Source organism: Gorilla gorilla, chromosome 13 (genome assembly GCF_029281585.2).
Source record: "Gorilla gorilla gorilla isolate KB3781 chromosome 13, NHGRI_mGorGor1-v2.1_pri, whole genome shotgun sequence".
Lineage (NCBI taxonomy): Eukaryota > Metazoa > Chordata > Mammalia > Primates > Hominidae > Gorilla > Gorilla gorilla.
The window spans coordinates 61,359,552-61,383,741 of record NC_073237.2 but is presented as its reverse complement, the minus strand read 5'-3'; the positions used below and the strand labels follow the sequence as shown (position 1 = coordinate 61,383,741).

The 24,190-nt window shown below is 34.6% G+C and overlaps 1 protein-coding gene across 12 annotated transcripts in view; it reads right to left on the bottom strand.

The window, feature by feature from the left end:
- RFX3 (regulatory factor X3) overlaps nt 1–24,190 on the bottom strand; it is a 310,622-nt gene that overhangs the window by 33,365 nt on the left and 253,067 nt on the right. For all 12 annotated transcript variants that reach the window (XM_063696430.1, XM_055350632.2, XM_063696432.1 and 9 more), the window contains 6 exons: nt 23,855–23,967; nt 19,319–19,434; nt 18,687–18,841; nt 14,484–14,581; nt 11,250–11,399; nt 5,316–5,524 (listed from right to left, as the gene is read on the bottom strand). In XM_063696430.1, coding sequence (XP_063552500.1) covers nt 5,316–5,524; nt 11,250–11,399; nt 14,484–14,581; nt 18,687–18,841; nt 19,319–19,434; nt 23,855–23,967 — 841 coding nt within the window. The remainder of the gene's footprint in view (nt 1–5,315; nt 5,525–11,249; nt 11,400–14,483; nt 14,582–18,686; nt 18,842–19,318; nt 19,435–23,854; nt 23,968–24,190) is intronic.

The following is a 24,190-nucleotide window of genomic DNA, read 5'->3' as shown; positions in this document are numbered from 1 at the left end:
AATAAAAATATTTATTTTAAAAGATGTCATTCATTATATAATAATACAGACAAACAATACTGAGTCAGGTGAATGTTAATAAATCTTTTCAGGAATAAATGTCACAGATACAGAATGAGTCTTTCTTTATATATTTCTAAGTTCAAATTTTAGGCCTTTGTATTTCTCTTTATCTTTTTTTTGTTTTTGAGATGGAGTCTCGCTCTTGTTGCCCAGGCTGGAGTGCAATGGCATGATCTCAGCTCACCGCAACCTCTGCCTCCCGGGTTCAAGTGATTCTCCTGCCTCAGCCTCCCGAGTAGCTGGGATTACAAACATGCGCCACCACGCCTGGCTAATTTTGTATTTTTAGTAGAGACGGGGTTTCTCCATGTTGGTCAGACTGGTGTCGAACTCCCGACCTCAGGTGATCCGCCCACCTCGGCCTTCTGTTAAAATATAATAACCCTGAAATCATGTGAACAACTAAGGAGAATGTTCATAACAAGTAGTTTCTGATATCATTTTAGAAATGCAAATTCAACTTTTTCCAATAAAATTCACATTTATTCAGCAGATATTTATTGTGTTCCTACTCTGCGGCAGGGTCTTGGTTCAGACAAGACAGACAAAATTTGGTTACAAAAAAGTTCACATTCTGTTAGGTGAGACAGTTAGTAAATACACAAGTAGATAAAAAAATATAAAGTTAGGGAGTAAGAGATCCTATAAATCAGGGCCAGAGATTGGAGAGTCATGAGGGCAGGCATTTTAAGTTGGGGTATCTAGAAAATTCTTTCTGAGGAGGTGATATCTGAGCAGAAACTGGATTGAAGTGAGGAAATGAACACAGGTGAAGAGTCTTCCTGGCAGAAAGGAGAGCAAATGAAAGAGCTTGAGACAGAACTGCTTGCTGTTTTCAAAGAGTAGCCAGGAGGCTAATGTGGTAGGAAGGCAGTGAGCAAAGAGAAGAATACCTGATAGGGTCTGGATGACTCTAGTGGCTGGACTGTGTAGGGTCTAGTAGCCCATGAAAAGGCCTTTGGATTTCATTCTGAGTGTTTTGGAAACTTTTGGATGGTTAGGCAATCACCTTATTTCAGCATAAAATGCACACGTAATACTAAATTCTGTTGGAAGTTTAAAAAAAAATTTATTGATCCTCAATTATAATACCTAGTTATTTAAAAAATACTGACATGTATGTCATGAAATTATTGTCATATGTTTAGAAAAGAATCAGTTGAATTGTATCATTAACGCTATGTCTACTTTATTCTCTCTGTGTCAGGCCTCCGCTTTACATGCCAAGTATTAAATGACACAATTAACAGTTTAATTGGAATCCTATTGTCCGATTCAGACTTCTGTAAGATATGTTGTAAAATTGACTCCACTGAATTGTTGCTAAGTTACCATGAATTCAACTCTTTTTAAGATCAGAGTTGTAAACGTTAATTATTTTATAATGGACAAGAAATATCTTTGTGTATTTATCTTTATAACTCATGGCGTGGAAATTGAAATATATGCCCTAACATGCGATAGCCAACCTGCCTCTTCTGAGTGTTTGAAGATGTATCACACCCTTCAGGTGAGAACATCACACCTGTGATCCTTATGTGAACTCACTCTTTGAAAAGTGCTTACAGTTGATTCAAAAAAGAGTATTACTTTTTGGAAGATTCATATATTGTCCAGTTGTAGGCAAACTAGGCACCCTGTGCCTACTTTCAAGCCAAATATCAAAGCTATACATTCCACTCTTTAAAAATGGGATATCTGAATGACCTTCAGGGTGGCCCTGAAGAATGCTCTCTTCTGTTATCCAAAACACACAAGCTGAGAAATGGCCCATATAACTTCTCCAATTCTGCCCAAGAAAGGCAGTGATTTTTTTTTTCTGCCTCCCAGGGAACCACAATTAGTCACTGACAGCCAGGTTAGGCAAGGAGAGAGCCCCCATTCAGAGCAGAACCTCTTTGTAGCGCTTTATCAACTACTATTATGATTCTTGGCAAGTTCATTTCTATATTTCCATGCATGTAAATATATACAAAAAATTTTAGAAATTAGATTAAGCATCTGATTTCAGAACATGAAGGGCCTGTGTATGTGACTGCCAAATTTATAATGGCATTTACAAATTTACAAATTTTTGGCATCTGTAATGCCAAAAACATTTAAAAATATTCTAATTCTGCTTCTCTGATAGTTTGTGAATGTAATTTTCATTACTCAATATGTTCTTATGTCTCAGTAAAAAACAGTTCAGATATTAAAGGCTTAAGTTTCTAAGCTATTGACTTTGCCTACCAGCAGGAGGTATGCATCTGTCTGAATGTGCCTTTCCTTCTGGGGCCCTGAACTGCACGCCTTCAAGTCTTTTTGAAACAAAAATAATAACTATAATAGTATCTAATAATAACAAGCCAATTATCCTCAACTCACGGAGGACAGAGGGCAGGCAAGTGGTGATCTACTGGGTTTGTATATCTGCAGAGAACAAGAAATACAAGTAAGTAATTTTCTCTCCCTTCAAGATACCTGCAACAGATCTCTGTGGAGATGAAGGCTCCAGGGATGTATTTCTAAAATGATATCAACTAAATATAGGAAAAAAAAAAAACCAACCACAGGTAGACGTAAGGGCAAGTCTGACACTAATAACATAAGAAAGCATTAGGAAGAAAAAAGACACCTTGCTTTTTTGGATGTAGAGGATGGACTCTGCCTTTGGTCATATAAGTTTTGGAACAGCCAGTCAGTGTACTGCTGTTTCATCAATTATTCATGGAGCACATATACCACTTATGTTATTATCTGGGAAAAAACTTGATGAATAAAAAGAAACTCTTGGGCAACTGGGAAAATATCTGAAATCTTTTTTTTTTTTTTTTTTTAAGATGGAGTCTTGCTCTGTCGCCCAGGCTGGAGTGCAGTGGTGTGATCTCTGCTCACTGCAAGCTCCACCTCCCGGGTTCACACCATTCTCCTACCTCAGCCTCCCGAGTAGCTGGGATTACAGGCGTGAGCCATCGTGCCTGGCTGAAATCTTAAAAAATATTCCCAAATTAAATTTTCTAATTCTACCATTACTACAACTGTTGCTGCATCTACCTTGAGAACACTGTGATAACGCATTTCAAATCCTCCTGCTGTATCAAGGGAAAACTTAATTTCTCATCAACACATTTCTCATGAACACCCAGATCCAAACCTAGCACTGGCTTCACTGATGCATACTAGTGGGTCACAGAGCCAGACAACACCTTAATAATGTGCTTCTTGAATTATGTGGGCTAAAGGTGTTAAATATATGAGAGGCAGCACTGTGGAATTGTACCACTACAAAAACAAAAACAAAACAACAGCAAAAAACTGGTTGGCTTTCTTTCATTGCATTTGACCCTGGGCTAGACACTAGACAGCTATTTTCAGGATGTAAGGATAATTTAACTGTTATGAAACATATAATGTGGATCTATACGTCTACTTCAGTTTAAGAAATAAGAATATGGACCAAATCAGTTGAGAAAGAAAAAAGTCACTTATAATAAAACCAAAGAAACTACCATCATAATTAAAAGACCTCTGATTCCATCATTATAACCAAAGGTGGTCAAAACAATATGGAAATCCTATAGTCTGGGTTTACTGAGTTCACAAATACTATTAGTTCCTACATTCTGTTACTTATTCATAGTCTTTCCCTCCTCACAACTAGCTTTGGACTCACCACTGATGTCCAGATGATGACCATAGTGTAGCCACAGCTACAGTCAGGTGTATGTCCTGTGGCCACCACTTTCTGATATGTGCATGGCTGCACAGAATCTACAGTAGACACTGCCTATACTTTACAGCAGATATTAATCTTAGGGCCAAATCAGTGGGGCCAGCTTTATCTAAAGAAGCTAAAAAATGAACTCTCACCATAAGAACAAATGCCAGAGTTAAAAATATAATTTACCCAACTTATGAAAGAATTCCCTCTGCCAATTCCATCCTACATATATGGTAGAGACACTGACCTACAAAGGTCATAAATGCTGTTTTTAATCTTTGTGGCCGAGTTATGGTCAACAGCTCATCCCATCATTTGATATATGTCATGTAATCAGAAAGCCCTTTTCTTCTGGGTGCTTCTATGTCTACAAAAATACATGTTTCTATCTATACTATTTTAGTCAAAAAGTGATTTATATTATTAATAAGCTATGTTACTGTCTACGAGATTACTGATGATCATTAGAATCACCAGGAGAGCTTTGTGAAAAAAATCCTGATTATCCTCATTCCTAATCACTATCTCTCTCTTTTTTTTTTTCTGAGATGGAGTCTCGCTCTGTCCCCTAGGCTGGAGTGCAGTGGCATGATCTCGGCTCACTGCAAGCTCCGCCTTCTGGGTTCACGCCATTCTCCTGCCTTAGTTTCCCGAGTAGCTGGGACTACAGGCAACCCCAACCATGCCCCGCTAATTTTGTTTTTGTATTTTTAGTAGAGACATGGTTTCACCGTGTTAGCGAGGATGGTCTCGATCTCCTGGCCTCGTGATCCGCCCGCCTCAGCCTCCCAAAGTGCTGGGATTACAGGCGTAAGCCACCGTGCCCAGCCACTAATCACTATCTCTTGACCACCAAGATTTTGATTTAGTAGGTCTTGGGAGGCACCTAGGATTTGTTTCTTTTTTTTTTTTTACATTAATTCTGATGTGCAGCCAGGTTTGAAAACAGTTATAATTGATAAAATTAAGAAGTTAAATAGATGGTTCTGGGTATGCATCAGAATCAACTTAAGTACTTTTTAAAACATAGATTGCTGGGCCTTACCTCTACAGGTTCTGATACAGGTAGATTTGGAGGAGGTGCTAAGAATTTGCATTTCTAACATGTTTCCAATTGATAGTGGTGCTACTGGTTTAGGGACCACATTCTGAACATCACTAAACAGAGAACAAAAAGGAGACTAGTGTTAGGCCTCAAGAAAGAAGCCTAAATAATGTATGTTGCAAGAGGGAGGACAGTTGCCCTTTTCTGATTATTGCTGAACACATTATCTAGACTGGAATCTCAGATGTTCCCATCTGAGGACATGTAGGGCTTTGAGCAAGAGATTTCTTTTCCTAGCAGAAAGTTTATTTCTCTAAGTTTCCTGGTACATTTCCATGGTGTTGTAATCACTGAGTTGGGTTGAAGGTAGTTGTAACAGGGAGTTTCCACAAACTAAAGTCTTTATTCCTTTCTTTTCTTTTGTCACAGAAGCATATACACACACATACACACACATATTTGCAGAATATGAAGAAGAAAGCCTAGGAAAAACCTAGATGATACCTGTAGAAAGACCATTTTAGCAGAAACTGCCTGGCGGCTTTAGGAAAACTGGGTCTTCCTTCATAGGGTTTCAGTGCTTGCATCATCACATTGTCAAGCCATGCAGCCCACTGCTCCAGGGTGCTCTGCTGCTGAAGAGTCATCTTGAAGTCTGTTTCTAGTCTCTGAACCATGTTGTCATCACACTGGCACACCCAGGAAGCCTGCTCCTGAGACAGTAACACAGAAAGAAAAGGAAAAGTTCAATTCAGCATCCTTTCATTGAATGCCAGCACACACACTAGATGCAAGAACAGAAAATTATAACAAAAGCTTCACACAGTTAAATGAATCCAGAAAATAAACAACTACTTGTCAATTGTTAGGGTAACACAATCTTTATCAGTTTTAAGGGATGAGTATTTCTCGTTGCTCACTCTGGTACATAGAAAAGTGATGTCACATGTAAGTATCATTTGGTTTTTCTACATTAACTAGTCTGTGTAAAAGACTAAAATACATGATTACTTCAAAAAATAGAAGTCTGAACCTACAGTAGGCAGGGTCTTTCATCCTATTCAGCTTTCATACTGCTTTCAGAAGTTGTCTTTTTGTTCCCCATCAGATAAAACTTTAAAACCAATTTATTTGAGAAGATTTAGGGTAAGTCAGACAGATAAATAGATAAAATTGGCCAAAAGAGGTCCCCTCAAGATTAAAACAGAAACAAATACTGAATGATACTAGGTAGAAGCATATGCTGCTGTGAGTTTTATGGATTGGGAACAGAAATCTCAAGGGCTATCAAGGCAAGGCTATGAATGCAAATTAATTCAGAGAAATGAAAACAACAATAACAACAACAACAAAAACTCTTGAGAAAATGTAGACATGGTTCCTGCCAAAAAATGTGATTATTGCAACTTTCCTTCTGGTTCTGGTTGGGAAATGTTTGGTAACAGCAATGAAAATAGGAACTTTTAAGGCTACTTTTCAGTGGTTGCCATAAGTACTCTGATGTTTCCAGTGCTACGTTGTATTTTAAGATTTAAAAAAACCTATTCACTCAGGGCAAAACATAATTCTTTGGTAATGTAATATTTGACTGGGAATGAGAAGACATAGGTGTTAGGTCCTGAATAAACAAAACTAACCTCAAGCAATTAATTTATGTGGGCCTCAGTTTCCCTAAGCATAAAATTAAAGAAATGAAATTTAATGAAAAATTTTAAGCTGGGTTCATTGTGTCCAGATAATTTTGTCAAGATAGATTTCTTTGGAGAAGTGTCTGTGAGGCTCCTAATAAAACCTTGTGAATATATATGTATTTTTCTCAAAAGAGTGTCTATAGCTTTTTTTTCTATATGCTCTCAAAAAACAAGTTCATTCAAATTAACAACTTCAACTGAATAAATCCATTATCTCCATCTTCTAGTTCCAGTATCTCTCCTGATCCTACAGACTTTACCTATTCAAGGGACATTTCAACCTGGAGGCACTTCAAATGCAAAATGCCCCAAACTCAACTTATTTTATTTTCCCAGGGAAACCTACTGTTTCTTCTATATCTCAGCTGATGATACTATTCACTGTCTTTTTTCCTCTTATCTAATTAATCATAAATCCATTCAGATGTTACCTTCTGAATACCAATTTTAAATATTTTAAGTATACTAAAATATAATTATAGAAAAAACTGTAAATACAAATAAGCAAAAAAGGAACAAAACATTAAGAATATTTAAAATGGCAAGAGTAAGAAATTACAGCATATTGACGTATGTACCTTTCAAACTTTTCACATGCATATAGAAATAATTTATGCATATATCATCATATATACATACACTATATTATTTATGCATACATTTATATTTTAAATATATATTTGTATTATAAAACACATATATCTACACATACATTTTATATTATTATATGCTTATACATACTTAAATGTTTAAAATAAAAGAGGATCATATTATATTTTCTATTAGATATTCTGCTTAGTTTCACTTAGAAATATTTAATAACCATCTTTCCATGTAGGCAAATTAGACCTATCTTCATTGTCCACTGAATGAATTTGTTTTATTTAATCATATACTATTATTTACATAACCAATCCCATATAGTTAGACATTTGTTTGTTCCAACATTTTAGTATTACAAATAAAGCTGAAATTAGCAGGATAGGTTTTTTTGTTTGTTTGCACATTGATAATTGGAAGGAGAAACTTACTAGTATCCATGAAGGAATTTAATTTCATTTCTTACCATAAATTCAAACTCACTATTTACTTGGCAGTTAGTTTTTGCCAAGAAAAGATGATAATCTAAAACCTAACTTAGAGAAATAAAACCACAGCACATTATTCTGGCTTTTCAAACTACTTTATATTATACTTCATTTTACTACTCTCTAAAGCGAAAATATACTAACAGTAGAGCACATTGTAAATATTCCCTTGTGAAATGAATGTAGATATTTCAAGTCTATAATTGAAAAAGCTAAGGACACTTAGAGATGTTCTTAAATTAGAAAAAAAAATATCCAAAATGAAAAGTAGTCAGGAACTTCAAAATCAGAATGCCTTTTAAATACGGAAACACAACTATATGTAATAGCTAAGTTATCATGTGAGCCCACCGAAAGCTATTTAGCCCATAATGTAGATTTCAAAAACCACCATTTACGCAAAAAATTAGAGAATTATGCCATTGTAATACTACCAATTAAATGAAACAGGAAACCAGTTATACTGCAATAGAAAAATTATCTTAAATGCATAAATAAAAGAAAATTTAATTAGAGGAGAATGAAGTAGTGAAAAGTGATATATGGATATCCTGAAAGGAACTTTTTAGCACTTTCAAGCTCTTAAGTGTATTATAATATTGACACACATGTCATTTCATTGTTTTAAATAGAAGTCTCCTTATTACAAGAGCATCATTCTTATATTGTTAGATTATTGAGGTTCATGTTATAGAAGCTGGGACGACTTCCAAATGAACTGGAGATGTGGATAAAGGTAAAATGGGAGGCAAGGGACTCTGGGAAAATCTGGCAAAACTAGGAAAAGAAAAGGAAAGAAATAAGGGTGTTAAAGAGGAAAAGTGCTACCTTGAGAAAGAGATTACTCATTAATATGTACAGAGCTGTGAAAAGTAAAATGTAGGGGGAAATGAAGGGCTCACTACTGTGTCATGGTACTCTGAAGAAAGGAAGAAGGTTTTGGAGGGCAGATGCCGAATCATATGGGTTTCAGCAGTAATGGCTATCATGGTGGACCCAAAAAAACATGATAGTCAAAAATAGAGGAAAAGAAAGGGTATTCTTAAAGTTGGCAGGTAGAGGATAAGTCGTACAGTAGACATATCACTGATCATTAATATGCAAAAATGTTCTCAAGGTTAATGCTTATAACCAGGGAAGAACTCATTTGTAGAAATACTTCATTGGAATGCAGATACACAAATCTATATATATGTATTTATACATATAATAATGCTAACAGAACACTGAAAAACTTTTTCGGATATTATTATAAATAATTTTTTAAAATGTTTTCTGTTACTGAGTTTAAATTACTTTCTGAAACTAGAAGCTGCCTTACTTCTTCAACTCTTCTTAAGAGACTTTTAAACATATCTTTTCTGAAAAAAGATTTGAAATAAATATTACAGTATAGATTTTAAGGCAATATAAACTTTTAATACTCTTGCTTATTCAGTTAATATATCCCACGGAAATATGTAAAGTAAATGGTTTTGTAAAGCTGAGAAACTTTGTTCTTGTAAAGATTATGTACTTGTATGTGTGTATGTGTTTTTCTAGATGGATAGATGATATTTTTTAAAACTTCATATATATAGTTTTAAATTAGATATAAATAGATATAAATATCTAATATAAAATATTAGATAGATATAGATCTCTCTCTATATATGTATCTCAGAAGTTTGAACCCAGTCCATGAAAGTCACAATGAACAACTAATTTTTATCGTACTCTAAAATGGATCAAGCCCAAATGTTACTTTTTGATGTATTTTAAATGACAATACTAGGCAAGAAGTAGAAATTAAAATTTCTAGAAAATAAAATAATTACTAATTAGCTTATTTTTAAAACAACAGTAATGTTTTTTAACAGGTTTACTGAAATGTAATTCACATATTATACAATTCATTCATCTAAAGACTACCGTTCAAAGGTTTCTTTTAGTATATTCACAAAGTTGTACATCACTGACCACAATCAATTTTAGACCTTTTTAATTTTCCTAAAAATAAACCCCATGACTCTTATTTGTTACCTCCCAGTCTTCTCAATCCCCCAGCCCTAGGTAACTACCAATCTACCTTCTGTCTGTATAGATGTATCTATTCTGGAATTTCATACAAATGGAATCATGCCACGTGTGATCCTTTGTACCTGGCTTCTTTCACTTAGCATCATGTTTCCAAGGTTCATCTATACTGCAGAATGAATCAGAACTTCATTTCTTTTTATTGCCCAATAATATTCCATTGTATGGATAGATCACATTTTGTTTATCTATTAATCAGTTGACGGACATTTGGGTTGTTTCTGCTTCTATGTGGCTGATATAAATAGTGCTGCTATGAACCTCTATGTATAAGTTTTGTGTGGACATGATTTCATTTCTCTTGGGTATACAACAAGGAGTTGAACTGCTGAGTCAGACGGTAACTATACGTTTATCTTTTTGACAAACTGCCACACTGTTTTCCAAAGTGGCTACAGCATTTTATATTCTGACCAGCAGTGTATGAGGTTCCAATTTTTTCACATCCTCACCAATAGGGTATGTTATTATGTCTCATTTTGCTTAGACCCATTTTAGAGTATACGAAATGGTACCTCGCTGTGGTTTTGACTTGTATTTCCCTGGTAGCTAATGACATTAAGCATCTTTTAATGTGATTATTGGCCATTTGTATGTTTTCTTTGCGGAAATGTCTACTCAGATGTTTGTCCATATTTAATCAGGTTTTCTTTATTACTGGGTTGTAATGGTTCTTTATATATTCTATAAACAAGTCCTTTATCAGATATATGATTTGCAAAAATCTTCTCACATTCTGTGGTTTGCCATTTCACATTCTTGATGGTCTCTTTTGAAACCCCAAAGTTTTAAATTTTGATTACGTACAGTTTATGTATTTTTCCTCTTGTTGCTTATGCTTTTGGTGGGCAATGATATTGTTTTTATTTGGTAACATTTAGATTCATTACTTTAGAATCAGAAATAAAGTATTTATTGATATTGAAACTCTATAATAATGTTTCTAACTTAGCTTTTAAAGTGTACTTTAAAGTACAAGTGGGTAATGTGATCACAAGGTTAAAAAATATTTTTTCATTTGAACTACCACAATAGTTGAACTTATTGCACATAATTCTTTTCAAGTGAATAAATATTTACTAGGCAACTATAGTAAACTCTGAAATAGAATTGTTCTTAGTTCTTTCAAGGAGGGGCAACAAAATAGAAATATCTCTGCATGTCATGGTACAAATTATTAAATATATAAACAATAATCTAAGACAGGTGTTATAAGGTGGGGAAAGTGAAGCCTAGAGTAGTTAAGTAACTTGCCCAAGATCCCACAGCTAGTATATGAGACAGCTTAATTTCTTGCCTGTCTAACTTCAATGACTGTGACCTTTATTACTCTACTAACTATTCAGCAAATGCGGGTGATATATTACGTTGTCTTTTAGGACTGTAAATGTGAGCTTACTTTAACCACAAACATGGGAGCATTATAGCTGTATCTGGGTCAAACTCCTCTCTTTCAGAACACTGTGAATATAGATGCTGCCATATATAGATGAGACTTTGAAAAGAAATTTGATGATCCTAATTAAGAAGAACAAATTGGGTATCTTTCCTTAAGAGATATGCTTTGCAAGGAAATAGAATACCTGGACATTGGCAAAGTCGACACGGTTGAGGTCATTAAGCATCTGGTTGATTTGGGAAGTGTTCTGAAGCACTGCACGAGCTGCCTGGGCCAGGTGATTAAGCGACGTGTATCTTCGCAGAGTCTGGGCAAAGGCACTTACAGCGGCAACCTGTAAAGCAATCCAATTAAGTTGGGATTCTGTTTTCTCCAGTAAAAGAAACCACTGCAATTTTCAAATCTTTTTTCCCTTGACAAATTTTAAATGCTTGCCTCTGACACTTATTTAAAATTCATTTGGTGAGAGAGTTTACTTGTAAATTACAGCATTTAAATCTCTAAACCAAGTATTATTTTCCTTTTGAGTAGGTTGAGGTCAAGACTAAAACAAACTCCCACATTCTTTGACATCTGAGTGTAGCATTAATTAAACCAGTCTTGCAAGTAACTACTCATCCACAGTAAGAAATGACTTTGAGTAGTGAAGCAGGAAAAATGTTGGTTTTCATTTCTTTTTTTACTGTTCTTTGGACAGTCAAGTAGAAACTAGGCAAATTTTAAAAGTAGGGATGTGCAGTTTGCCTTTTCAAATAAAAAGAGATCTGGACATTCCTACTCTTTACATTGTATTTAAAAATGCATGTGAGAGCATTACCATTCAGATTTATTCTTACTACCTTTATTTTATAGAAACGAGTAATTTTGAGGCGAGATTATCAGAGGCAACCAACTAGAATAGCCTTTTTTCAGAATTAGAGTTTCTTTAAAAGGGCTATGCGGGAAATTTCTATTTGCCTCTCAAAATCTACTTTCCATTTTTCTTCATCTTGTTCTGTGCCCAGGAAGATTGATCTGAATGGACCACATTAACCTCCCCTCTTGTTCTCTGGCTTCCACCTGGGTTTGACCAATAACAGGCACTGGCAGGAGATGGAAGGATGGGAAGAAAGAGTGGTTACCAGGGTACTTATTCACTACAACCTCTGCTTGCTGCCTGTTAGAGCGGAACCTGCTTTCCTTTTCTAATGTTACCACAGTCCTGAGGGAAAGAGTGGATTTCCTAATGCCATAGCTTTCACCTCTCACCCCTTCATTCCTAGGGATGGTTAGAATTCCCACTACTGCTAGCTCTGGGATGCTTTACTATTCCTCTTTGTTTTTTTCAACTTTGTTCATACCTTTGGAAATAAACTCTTCTTAAACTCTCTGTTTATCCCCACCTTTGGATGCACGATTTGTTTCCTGTTCAGACCCTGAATGAAGCAGTTTATTTTGAAAGACAGCAAAGATAATGCAAAATGTCTACATAAAATCTAAATCTCATAATCTCATGGAAATTTGTTATGTGCACAATATAGATCTAATGATTTTAATCTTTTAAAAATATATTTTAAAAATAGACATATCTACAGGAATGTACAGTATTGCACTTAATCACTATATGGGTATATAAGGTACGAGCAGTTGAATGATCAATTGGGAGTGGTAGAGGGTGTTCACAGGGAACAGGATGCTCTATCTTGACATGAGATGTTTGAGGACTATTTGGAACTTGGGGGGAAGCTCATATGTCCTCAAAAAAGAATCTTATTCCATTTTTGTGGTTTACATTAATCTAATATATACTATGTGCCAGGCTCTGGGTTAAGTGCCTTACATATATTATCTTATTCAAGTCTCATAACTATCTTATTAGACATGTATTATGATTTAAAGAAGATAAGTAGCTTGCTCAAGGTTGCAAAGAAACTTCATTACTGATGGGAATTGACCTGGGCATTTTGATTCCAAAAGCCACAGTAGTTGGAATGCTGTTTCCTCTGTCAGGGTAAATTGTCTCTGTTAATTGAATGTGGAGAGGAAAAAAGACTGCATATCAGTGAAACCAGAAGAACAGATGGTACCCTCTACTGTGGTGAATCATTCAACCAAACTCTGGAGGTCAATGAGATGGCCAATGTTGCAACTGGATTGTTACCACATTCACTTTGACAACACTGGGAAGGGAAGCGCTTTTAGCTGTTTGAGGTATTGTTACAAATATGACTGACTGAAAGTTGAAAAGGATTCCTTGATCATAATCAAAGGCCACCTTCTTTTTTGCACACCTCAATGTGATATACAACAGCACTGCCAAAGAGAACTCTCTGCAATGATGGACATGCTCTACATATATGCTGCCTAACATGGTAGCCAGCAGCCAGAGGAGGCTACTGAGCACTCAAAATGTAGCGAGTGTGACTGAGGAGCTAATTTTTTCATTTCACTTAATTTAAAATTCTAATTTAAATAGCCACACGAGGCTGGCCCTACTGTGAAAGCACAGTTCTAGAGGAACAATCTAATATGGGCACATCAATGAAATGTCGCCTTCTATATGTTTTAGAGAGAGAAAGTTTTATTGCAAACTTTAAGCCCAAGCAAACGAACTGGAGGCTACTTATGTTCCCACAGAGGTTTATCAGCTAAAATAACTTCAATTGCTCAACTCTGCCCCCAGATTCAAAGGCAAAGCATATTGCTGGAGTCTGACAGTAAATACAGTCATTGACAAGAAGTCACAAATGTGATTTCTGGTATCAAAATTTAAATAAAATTTAGAATTAGTCCAATCTTGCTATGAGGATATGTTCACCGATTAACAGAAAGCAACATGGCTAGTAGGAGACAAAGTAGAGACTAAAATTTGTATCTCCAGCTAAATAATCCACATTCCTGAGATATATTGATTAATTACGAGTTAATTGTTCACTTTATTCACAAAAGCTTTCTCCAGTGTTTAGAAAAACACCAAAACATCCTGAAAAAGCAAAACAATATTAGTTTCTATGAACTTTTCAGGATATGATAAGTATAGCAGGAAATTTTAGAAATAGAAAATTCCTTCAAATGAAAACTATTTGAACATTCTAGGCTATTATTTTAATATTTGAAATTAAACATTTATAGTTTATATCTTTCTCACAAATATAATTTAGAATATATATATATCTACTATATTGTTTAGAAAGAGCTTATAAATGCACCACACTTAAAACGCTTCCGTATTCTCTTTGAAAGGAACATTGTCAAACATCTCTTGTGCAAGTTCTTTACTACATGGTTATAAAATACAAATATAAAAATCAGTTTTAAAAGATGATGTACGTTATAACCTCAACATTTTACATAATACCATTTGATAGGATAGATGTAAAGTTAACAGTTCAGAATAATTTCCTAAACACAAAAGAAAAAGCAAGGACATAAAGTATACCTTGGTTTGTATCATTCTCTGTGGAATATTGTTCATGGCATTGGAAAGCCAACCTTCAAGGCTTTTTGCAAAATTTCGAATGGCTTGGGTCAAGGCACCTAAACATTAAAGAATAAAAGCAGGATAAAAAAAAGTATGAAAGAATATTAATGTTTGTGCTAGAATAAAAGAAAATGCTCGTACACAATATCTGATACAGCACAGAACTCATATTGTCCTCACTGATGAAACTTTATTTAACATTATTCCTAACTTTTTAAAGCATCCAAGAATTATATTTTGGGCTTTTTCTTTTAAAGTTATTTTGTTCCCAGATACTTATGACGTTTTTTTGGGAAAAAAAAGGATTCAAACATTTTTGCTTACAGCAACATATACCAGTTGTGAATATACTTAAAGAATTTCCTTGCTTGGAAAAAAACACTCCTTTCATTAACAGTTTTGTGCTAAAGGCTATGTATTTTCTTTAAAATTCTTCATCTTGTTCTTTCAAGCTCTTAATCTATTTCCATTTCTTTTATTAAAAAGAAAAATAATGCAAAGCTTGCTCTGTTTCTCTATGCATCTATTTACTTAGAATCTGTGAATTAGAGTAATTCTCTCTCATCCTTGTTGAAAAGGTAAAAATTAAAATTGTCTGAATTGAAATTTTTGGGCAATTATTTTCCATTTCATTTGGCAGGTAGAGGTAAAAGATCAGTATGATAAAATTGCTGTTACGGAAACCCGTATTCTTAAGATACTCCTAAAATAGCTCATTCTGTATCCTTGACATATCTGTTAAAACCTGAAATAGGGATAGGTCCCATGACAGATTTTATGGTGGTCATAAAATAATGAGAAGCATCTTCAGTTATCAGTGATGACTATGACTATTTTATAAGAAAAAATCTGCTTACTGAGATTGCTATATAGTAGGAGACAGAATACTTTCCTTGTTCAACAAGTAATTCAGTTAATAGTATTTTACTTCCTCTGTGCCCAAGGCTCCATAGTAATGTAGAGGAAAATTAGAGACATTTAATAGATAAGTGCCTGAAGCACCCACAACATAAAAGTAACCTTTGTAGGTTCTCTATTATGGGGTAGGTATCAAAATATGCTACTATAAGAAACACAGTTATATTTTGGCTGAGGTCCCCAAGAATATTAATATTACTGATGGGCTTAAATTCCTTGGTTTTTCTTTCTGTGCTCAAATGAGTCTGACATGATTCTCTATGCTTCTGTTAAAACCAGGTTTTATAAATAATTTCACTTACTCAAGTTATTTGCAAACAATATAAATTTTCCCATTCCAATAATAAAGACAACTAAATGTGTTTTTAAGAGATTTGTTTAACTGTTCAAAACTGGAGAGACGAGATTGGAATGGGCTAAATTTTGGTTAGAAAAAACACTCAAGCAGTGCAGATCCGTAACCACGAGGATCATCTGCTGGAAACACTGAATTGGAAATTTCTTGAGAACTAATCTTTTGAAACCTTCAAAGCTTCCCACGTTAGTCAAAAAAAGAAAAAGGAAAGAAAAATATTTTTCTGTTGTACTATGTGCTAGAACCATGGAGGGCAGGCATGAATGGAAATGAAAAAGAGTGAAAAAAAATTAATAATCCCTTTTGAAACAGTAAAATTTTGTTCAAGGTTCATTTTGGCAATCTGCATTTTCCATTTTTCCTACAATTAGTGTACAATAATTATTTAATCTGAAAAATAACCCCCAAATCTATAAATATTACTTTAAAAATATTTATTACGGGCCTTGTTTTATCTAGATAAATTTAATGCAAGGGCAATTAGGTGAGAAAAGATATATTTTGCATTTTAAATAATTGTGAATTTTTACTTTTTCTACTAAATGATATCCTGGGCCGCCTCTGGTTATACTTGTACATTTAAGTGTTACCCATTGAGTGCTCATACAATTAATGTTTTTTTCATTTTCAGATAAATGTATTTTAGAATATAGTAGCTTCAAGCTGACATTAAATTAGTGTGATGTGCAGACTTTTTTTAGCTAAAAAAAGAAATCCCATCTGGACAGAAAATGGTAGAGTGAAGTGCTAGTAGCCAGGAAAATACAATTTTTAAAAATGAAATTAAGTTTGCTCTCTCTATAGGGATTCATGTATGTACAAAATTGTGCAGATTGACTCTGACAACTTTCAAAGCCTCATGAATGGATGGTTTGGAATTTAAACTCTATTCCAAAGCTGACTTGTCTCAACCTGCTCAAGATTAATACTAAAATGCATACAAGCGGAAGATAGCTATCTAAATTGTATTTTAAGCTTTACTTTGCTACACCTCATTGTAGAATGGGAATTAAATTTCCAAATTTTCTTGGCAGGGTGGTATATCAATGCATCTTATAATTTTAGAGAGACTACAAAACTATTCGGGTGTCTGCTTAATGTAGAGACAAGCTATTTGACAGAATAAACTGGTTTTCAAATCAAAATTTGCAAAAGACAAAGGCCAGTGTATTGTGTACTTAAAATTATGGGCTTCAATTAAACTAAAATTGATACAAGATTTAAAATAGAGAACTGTTAAACTCACAAGTTAAAGTCTTATGGTGCTGTTATAGAAGCAAAAGATTTTAGAACTGTTTAATGAATACTGATGTTGTTGATTTGCCTCAAAAAAGAAAGTACTTGCTGACATCCCTTCTTTTATCTCATGAGAAAAATTTTATGTTGGTAGTAAGATGTCATAGGCTAATGAACTACCCTATGCAACTTCTTATAAACATCTCTAGAGATTATCACTCAGAGCACAGGGAGCAAGAGAAAAACAAGGAAAATCCGATTCTGGAACATAAATCAGCAGAGAATTTAGCTAGTGAAACTCTCTAAAACATCACTTTTAATCAACCTTTAGCCAGGAAACTTGCTGTAGGTAGAGTAGAATATATTAACAATTTACAAAATTGTGAGATAATGTCAGCTAATTTTTTTTTTACTTATTCCTATATAAATTTACGTGTGTTCATTAATATTATATGGAAATATGTTTAAGCATACATTTTAAGGTGGCCGGGAACATATTAAAGATCTCATACCTTCTACTGTTGTCTATTGTTATTTAGAAAAAAAGAAAGTATAAGCATACAAATGTTAATATCTTCCCCTTTTGTTCTACTAAATTCCTATATTTATATTTTCTAGAATAATTTAACACAAATCATCTGTGAATAGTATACTTGAAGTACACAGTAGCCAACTTCACAAGCTATATGCTTGCTTTTACTTTATTAATGACAATGTAGAGTAGAAACTGTCTCATTTCTTAAAAAGTTAAGGTCACTACTGTGTACTCATACAGATATAGGCATAAAACAGTTTCAGCTGCCTCTAACAGTATCTGTGGTAGCGTTTATATTGATACTTGAGAAAATAGCTTTGTTTGCTACAAAGTAGTTTAAAAAGCACCATCACTTAAAAAGGTAATCTAACCTGTCTATCTAATTCCCATTTTCTTCATAGTGGGACTACAATGCTTGTGTAGTTACAAAGATTTTTCTCTCAAAATGCCAGTTAACCATTACTGCTAATGGAAACCGCATTTGTAGTTCCTAACATGATGTAGGTGACAAAGTAAATGCTTTTATAATGGAATTCAACTTCAGTGGAAATCAAGATAGATTCACTTCAAATCAAAAGCAACCATGAAGGAGGTTGGCCTAGCAATTACAGATTTCCATAATTTTTGGCTTTATGAAGGAGACTGTGTCCTTGGGTAGAATAATTTTTATATGGTTGACTGGCCTGCTAGTGTTCTTACAAGTAGTTTACTGGGGCTGCTACATCTACAGGTTGGCTTTTCTTTCAAAAAAAAAAAAATAAAGAAAGAAAAAAAGAGAAAGAAGGAAAGAAGGAAAGAAAGAAAGAAAGAGAAAGAAGGAAAGAAGGAAAGAAAGAAAGAAAGAAAGAAAGAAAGAAAGAAAGAAAGAAAGAAAGAAAGAAAGGAGAAAGAAAGAAAAAGAGAAAAAGAAAAGAAAGACTGAAAAATAGATCATCTTTTCCTTTTTACTACAGTTTTGCTCTAGGCTGCTTTCACACAATATTCTGTGTTGCATGTTTTCTATCTGGCAAATCTAAATGAAATTAGAATCATTCTAGATTGCAATGTCACTTCTCAAAACTTCCTGGGTGGAATGTATGAGAACAAAAGCATCCGTACTCGTCTGCATTTAACTTACTAGGAATAGGTCTAAGGACGTCGGGGATGAGAATCTCCACCAAAGCCTGGTACATCCCATGGTCACAGTTACACATCCATTTCAGGATAGACTCATGTTTGCACAGAGTTATCAGCTTTGCTTTCGGAAGTCGACTTTCTATTTCACTCAGATTGCTGGTGTGAATAAATGTAGCAAATGAATAGATGGCAAATGAGGATAAAAAACAAAATGGACTTTAAAAATAGTTTAAGTTTACCAAATATTACTGAGGTTAGAACTATACCACCATTGCACTGGTGCCATACAGCTGGCTATATATACCGAGAGAGATAGACAGATATATAAAACACTCCCCCAGAGCTGTCTATGCACATTTGTATTTTCTGACAGTATGAAAGGCAGATATGACAGTAATTCCATGAGGATGAAATAACTACCACAGTCCCCCAAATCAATACAAATGGGAGCTATATACACACACTGAAACCTCAAGAGAGCAGTTCATGGTTTATTTCTAGGATGGCCAAAACATCAATCTATTCAATTAATGTCATCAGGTAAGGTTCACAACTGGTATACATATCTCTAATTTATTAGTTGTGACATCTACTCAGCCATGAAAATGAATTGGAAAAGATGTTGATTCTGACCTCGATTCGGTAATGGTAGTGCCATCAGTTGGAGTAGAGGGAGAATAGCGCCAGAATGTTTGCCACAATTTTTCTATCAGGCTAAATTGAAGATTCACAACAACGTCCAATATTGCCTAAAAAACAAAATGGTACCAGTATTACCTTACAATATTATTTATGGGACTGTGTGAGGACAGTCTAACATGACAAGATTTTATATAGTCAAGTTCTCCCTTGGGGTCATAAGTTAACATGGTGAAACTACACTAAATTTTACCAAAGGAAGTGGAAGAAAAAAAAAAAAGAAACTAGCCAGGAAGAAGATAAAGAGGGGAAAATTCTTGGAAGATTAAGCAGGATAACATTCTTTTCATAATGTATTCATGCCACCCTCACTTCTACCTCTTTTTTCTTCCATTTTTCATTCTTGCTTTCCTTCCTCTCTTCTTTCCTTCCCTCCCTCCCTTCCTTCCTTCCTCCTTTCTTTCCTTCTTTCCCTTCCCTTCCCCTTCCTTCCTTCCTTCCCTCCCTCCCTCCCTTCTTTCTCTCTTTCTCCCTTTCTCTCTCTCTTTCTTTCTTTCTTTCCTTTACCTACTGCTTCTTTCTGCCTCTATAGTTACTGTCACCCTACCTATTCTAAGACCTGGAAGGGTACAAAACATACATTCAATTACCAGCAGTCCTCTTTGGGCTAGGTAAACATTGGCCATCACAGCAGGTGGAAGTGAAGGGTGTGGAGTTGCTTTTGTGTGGCAGATGGAGTTAGGGCTGAATTAGCTTTGTCTAAGGCAGCTGACCACAGGTTCCACTGTGTTCCCAGCCAAACAGAGGCTGGGGCAGAAACCATGGAGTCAGCAGGCCTTCAGTGGATACTGCCTCTCTGGGCATAGCATTCAACATTAAAGAGAATCCAATCCTATCTCTGCATACCTCCTTTACGGAACAACCTTAAGACTATCTGCTTTTCATATCTCGGGGGCCTCACCTCCTCTTTCTCCTTTTTTATCTCCTAGAACTATTTCCCAGATGCATCAAAGACTTTTTTTTTATGGTGCTTAAATCTACCACTTTCCCTGTTAACTGTCAATGATGATATTTAATTTTACCCTGTCATTGCAATTAGTTTGTAAATAAGCCTTCAGGTAAAAGCAGGCATAAAACTAAAGAATAACCTGTTTGTGCCAAGAACACATGATTTTGTGATTATTTTGGGCATTAAAAGACAGAAGTAGTCAGTATAATGTGATTGATGTCATCACCTTTGAGGCAAAGGTAAAACAGCCCCACAAAGATCTATAAAATTCGTGGAAGATAAAAGAAATCAGGGGACAATCTAGAGTGTCTATAAGAGTATTGTAGGCAAAAACAACAAACCATAGCTTCATATTTGTTGAGTCTGGGCCACCTGTATAGAGCTGGCCCAATGTATGATACACACAATAACTGGTATGAAATATATTCTAAAAGTATAAAATGTTGCAAGTAGTTAAATATTGAAAATGAAGATAGGGAGAAAAATTAATTTAGACAGTCCTCAGTAACAATAAAAATGCAAAATGCAAGCCCTGAAAATAAAGGGCATGTAGATGTCCCTCATCCCAGCAAAGATCAAAATCTTCTCTAGCAGCAAATTTTTGTAACTGCTTTCTCAATTGTAGCTTAGGCACATTCCAAGAGACATCTCTAAAAGTGTGAAGCAACTATTAATACCTTATACATAATACCTTATATAGTTCTATATATGAGATTGCTGTAAGAACACTTCTTTTAACCTACATTAAAATAAAAAAATGTTTCAGCAACTTGTATAAAAAGTTACACTTGTTCCTTACATAACAAACTAGTGATACAAAAATATCTTTGATAAACAAATTGTGAGAATTCCCAATAACAGGCAAAGTAGGTATATTAATCTTTCTTTAAAAATATGTAGTGTAGGAAATGTGAAATATAATTAGGCAAGTAAAGAATTTCAGTGTATCTTAAATTCTGTATCTCTTCAAATTAAATAATCTCAAATAACTCTTTCAAAAAAGACATTCATATCAGCTTCATTTGAGGCAGTTTTACACATGAATAAAACATTTTATCATTTGTCCACCTACTTTCAAATATGTTCAGACTAAAATATATAGGCAAATATAAATTAAAATAATCCATATTCTACTGGCTTAGGGCAAATGACTATGGGACTAAATATGAGATTCAGGCAGCTGTATTTCAAAAGTTTTTCATATTTATTCAAAATGAATATTTATTAACATGAAAAAATAATTAGAATTTTTCTTTTTTATATATGCAGCTCAGCTCTATGAGAGAGATGGTAGGAACACTGGTAATTCTGAAATAAATGGGGATCATTCTGTGGACTGCCATTTTCCACACAGATTATAATATATGTCCCTATTTCTTCATAAAAAGTGTATTTTTGAAAATGGTATGTTAATAAAAATCTTATAATTCAAAGACTATTTCAACCTTATTCAGGGGAGTTTGTCACTTAGAATAATCTTACTGTATGTTTTGTAGCAATGTAAATAATTATGCTCCAACTTACATTTTTAATAAATAGGAGAAATTTTTTAAAAATCCATTATAGGGTGGGCACAGTGGCTCATGCCTGTAATCCCAGCACTTTGGGAGGCTGAAGCAGGTGGATCACTTGAGGTCAGGAGTTCAAAACCAGCCTGGCCAACACAGTGAAACCCCATCTTTACTGAAAATACAAAAAGTTAGTGGGGCGTGGTGGTGCATGCCTGTAATTCCAGCTACTGGGGAGGCTGAGGCAGGAGAATCGCTTGAACCCAGGAGGCGGTGGTTGCAGTGAGCCGAGATCGCACTACTGCACTCTAGCCTGGGTGACAGAGTGAGACTCTGTCTCAAAAAAAAAAAAAAAAAAAAATCCATATAGGCTGGTTTGCTTAAAGTAAGGTTCACTTGAACACATAGGAATGAGAAATTGTTTAGAGAATCTTTACACAAATCTTTATTGAATAAGATGATAAATGTAGAAAGAAATAATTTTTTCTATATACATAAGGAAAATCCAGAAATTCTCTAATATGGGTAAAAGCATAGTAGTCAAAGGAAAATGAATATTAAGTGCTTTCATCATTCCCAGAAATGTTGGGAACTGGTAGGACATGTTGAAGAACACTTCTGGCACATGCTATGTTAATAAGGAGAGAACCTGCCCTTGGTTGTTAATAATCTAGTACCCTTGACAAGCACTCAGATTTGCGCTAGCAATTCTTATTTCTGGTGTGGGGGAAAATGTCTGTTAATGCTATGAGCTAAGAACCTCTTACTGCATACTGCATTGTCAGCAGTCAGGAGGACTGCCCAGGAAATCCAAAGGATTATCTTTTACTCCTAAGTAGATCACAAATATCCCTGGAATAAAGCTACTTAAATTCTAAATAGACTCTTCTTTCAAAAGAAGCACTCAAGAAAACTCTTACTATAATCCATTATCCCCTTTTTGCCAGGTGAGCTGTGGTACATTAATGTGCTGGCATGCAGAGAGCTCACCTCCCAGACAATGAAGCAAATTCTGATGTGGGATACTCAGAACAAGAGTAGGAGTAGGGCTAGAAAACACCAAAAGGAACCCTAATTAACCACAAAAGTGAAACAAACAAAACTGGAGCCTCAGTGATCCCTGGAAAGAACACCTAAAGTGCTTTATTAAACATTTCCAGAAATTATTTTAATAGAAATATACACTTATGATATAAAATTCAAAAGATAAAACAGGTCTGTTGAAAAGTTGAGTCTCTCCCCTCTAACTCCCAGTCACCCAGTCTCCTTCACAAAGGTAACCACTGTTAACATTTTCTTATTCTTTTTCCTTCTGGATATATATATCTCCATATATATCTCCATATATGGAGATATATATATATCCATATATGGAGATATATATCCATATATATGGATATATATATGAAGGAAAAGGAAGAAACATACATATGTACACATACATAAACACACATGTTATTTTTCACTCAAGTGAAAATATGTATACATAATTTTTTGCATTTGCTTTTTCTTTTAACTTTAAATCTCGAAGTGATCCATTTTGGTATGTGTATAGAGTTGCCTATTCTTTTGATGGCTGTATAGTATTCTACTCTAAAGATTGTATTAATACCATATTTTATTTATGCAGCTCCCTACTAGATAAAGAAATCATAACCAATCTTTTGCATTAAAAATAATAATGCAACAAATGCCCTTGTACACTTCTCTTGTCACCCAGATATAAATATTTTTGTAGGACAAATACCTAGAAGTGGAATTGCTACGTCAAAGGATTCATATTAGGATAGGCTTAAGAAATAGAGAATAAAACTTATTCTCACTTTTCTGCATTCCTCATCTCTCCACTCTGAGACCAGAAAGAAGAAAAATGAATTTGTTAGTGCTAAAAGATACGCTCAAAAGAATTAGTGCTAAGTTCACCGTCCTTTAGGAATAAGCTTGATTATTTTATATTAGCAAGTTGTCTGGCAAAACCTAGCATGTGTTCATACTACATTTGAAAAGACTTACCTCACAGTGCTCTCTATAAAGACTCTGCAGTGACTTGATATCCTCAAAGGTAGTACCATCTGGCAGAGAAGAGATTTCAACTTCTCCAAACTCTGGAAGTGCTCGAGATGCATCTGTTACCGTGACAACAGAACAGAAAAAAGCTATTGTGGATGGTGCCAATTACAGATTAATGAGGGAAAATTTAAGAAGACCAAAAAGAAAAACAAATTTTAAAGGTCAGGGGTCCAGAGAGCAAGGACATTTTATATTAATATTTTACAAGTAAAACTAAGCAACATCATCAGCACAAAATATAAAACTAAAGGGAACATTCTTAAGAATTTTCTAGAAACA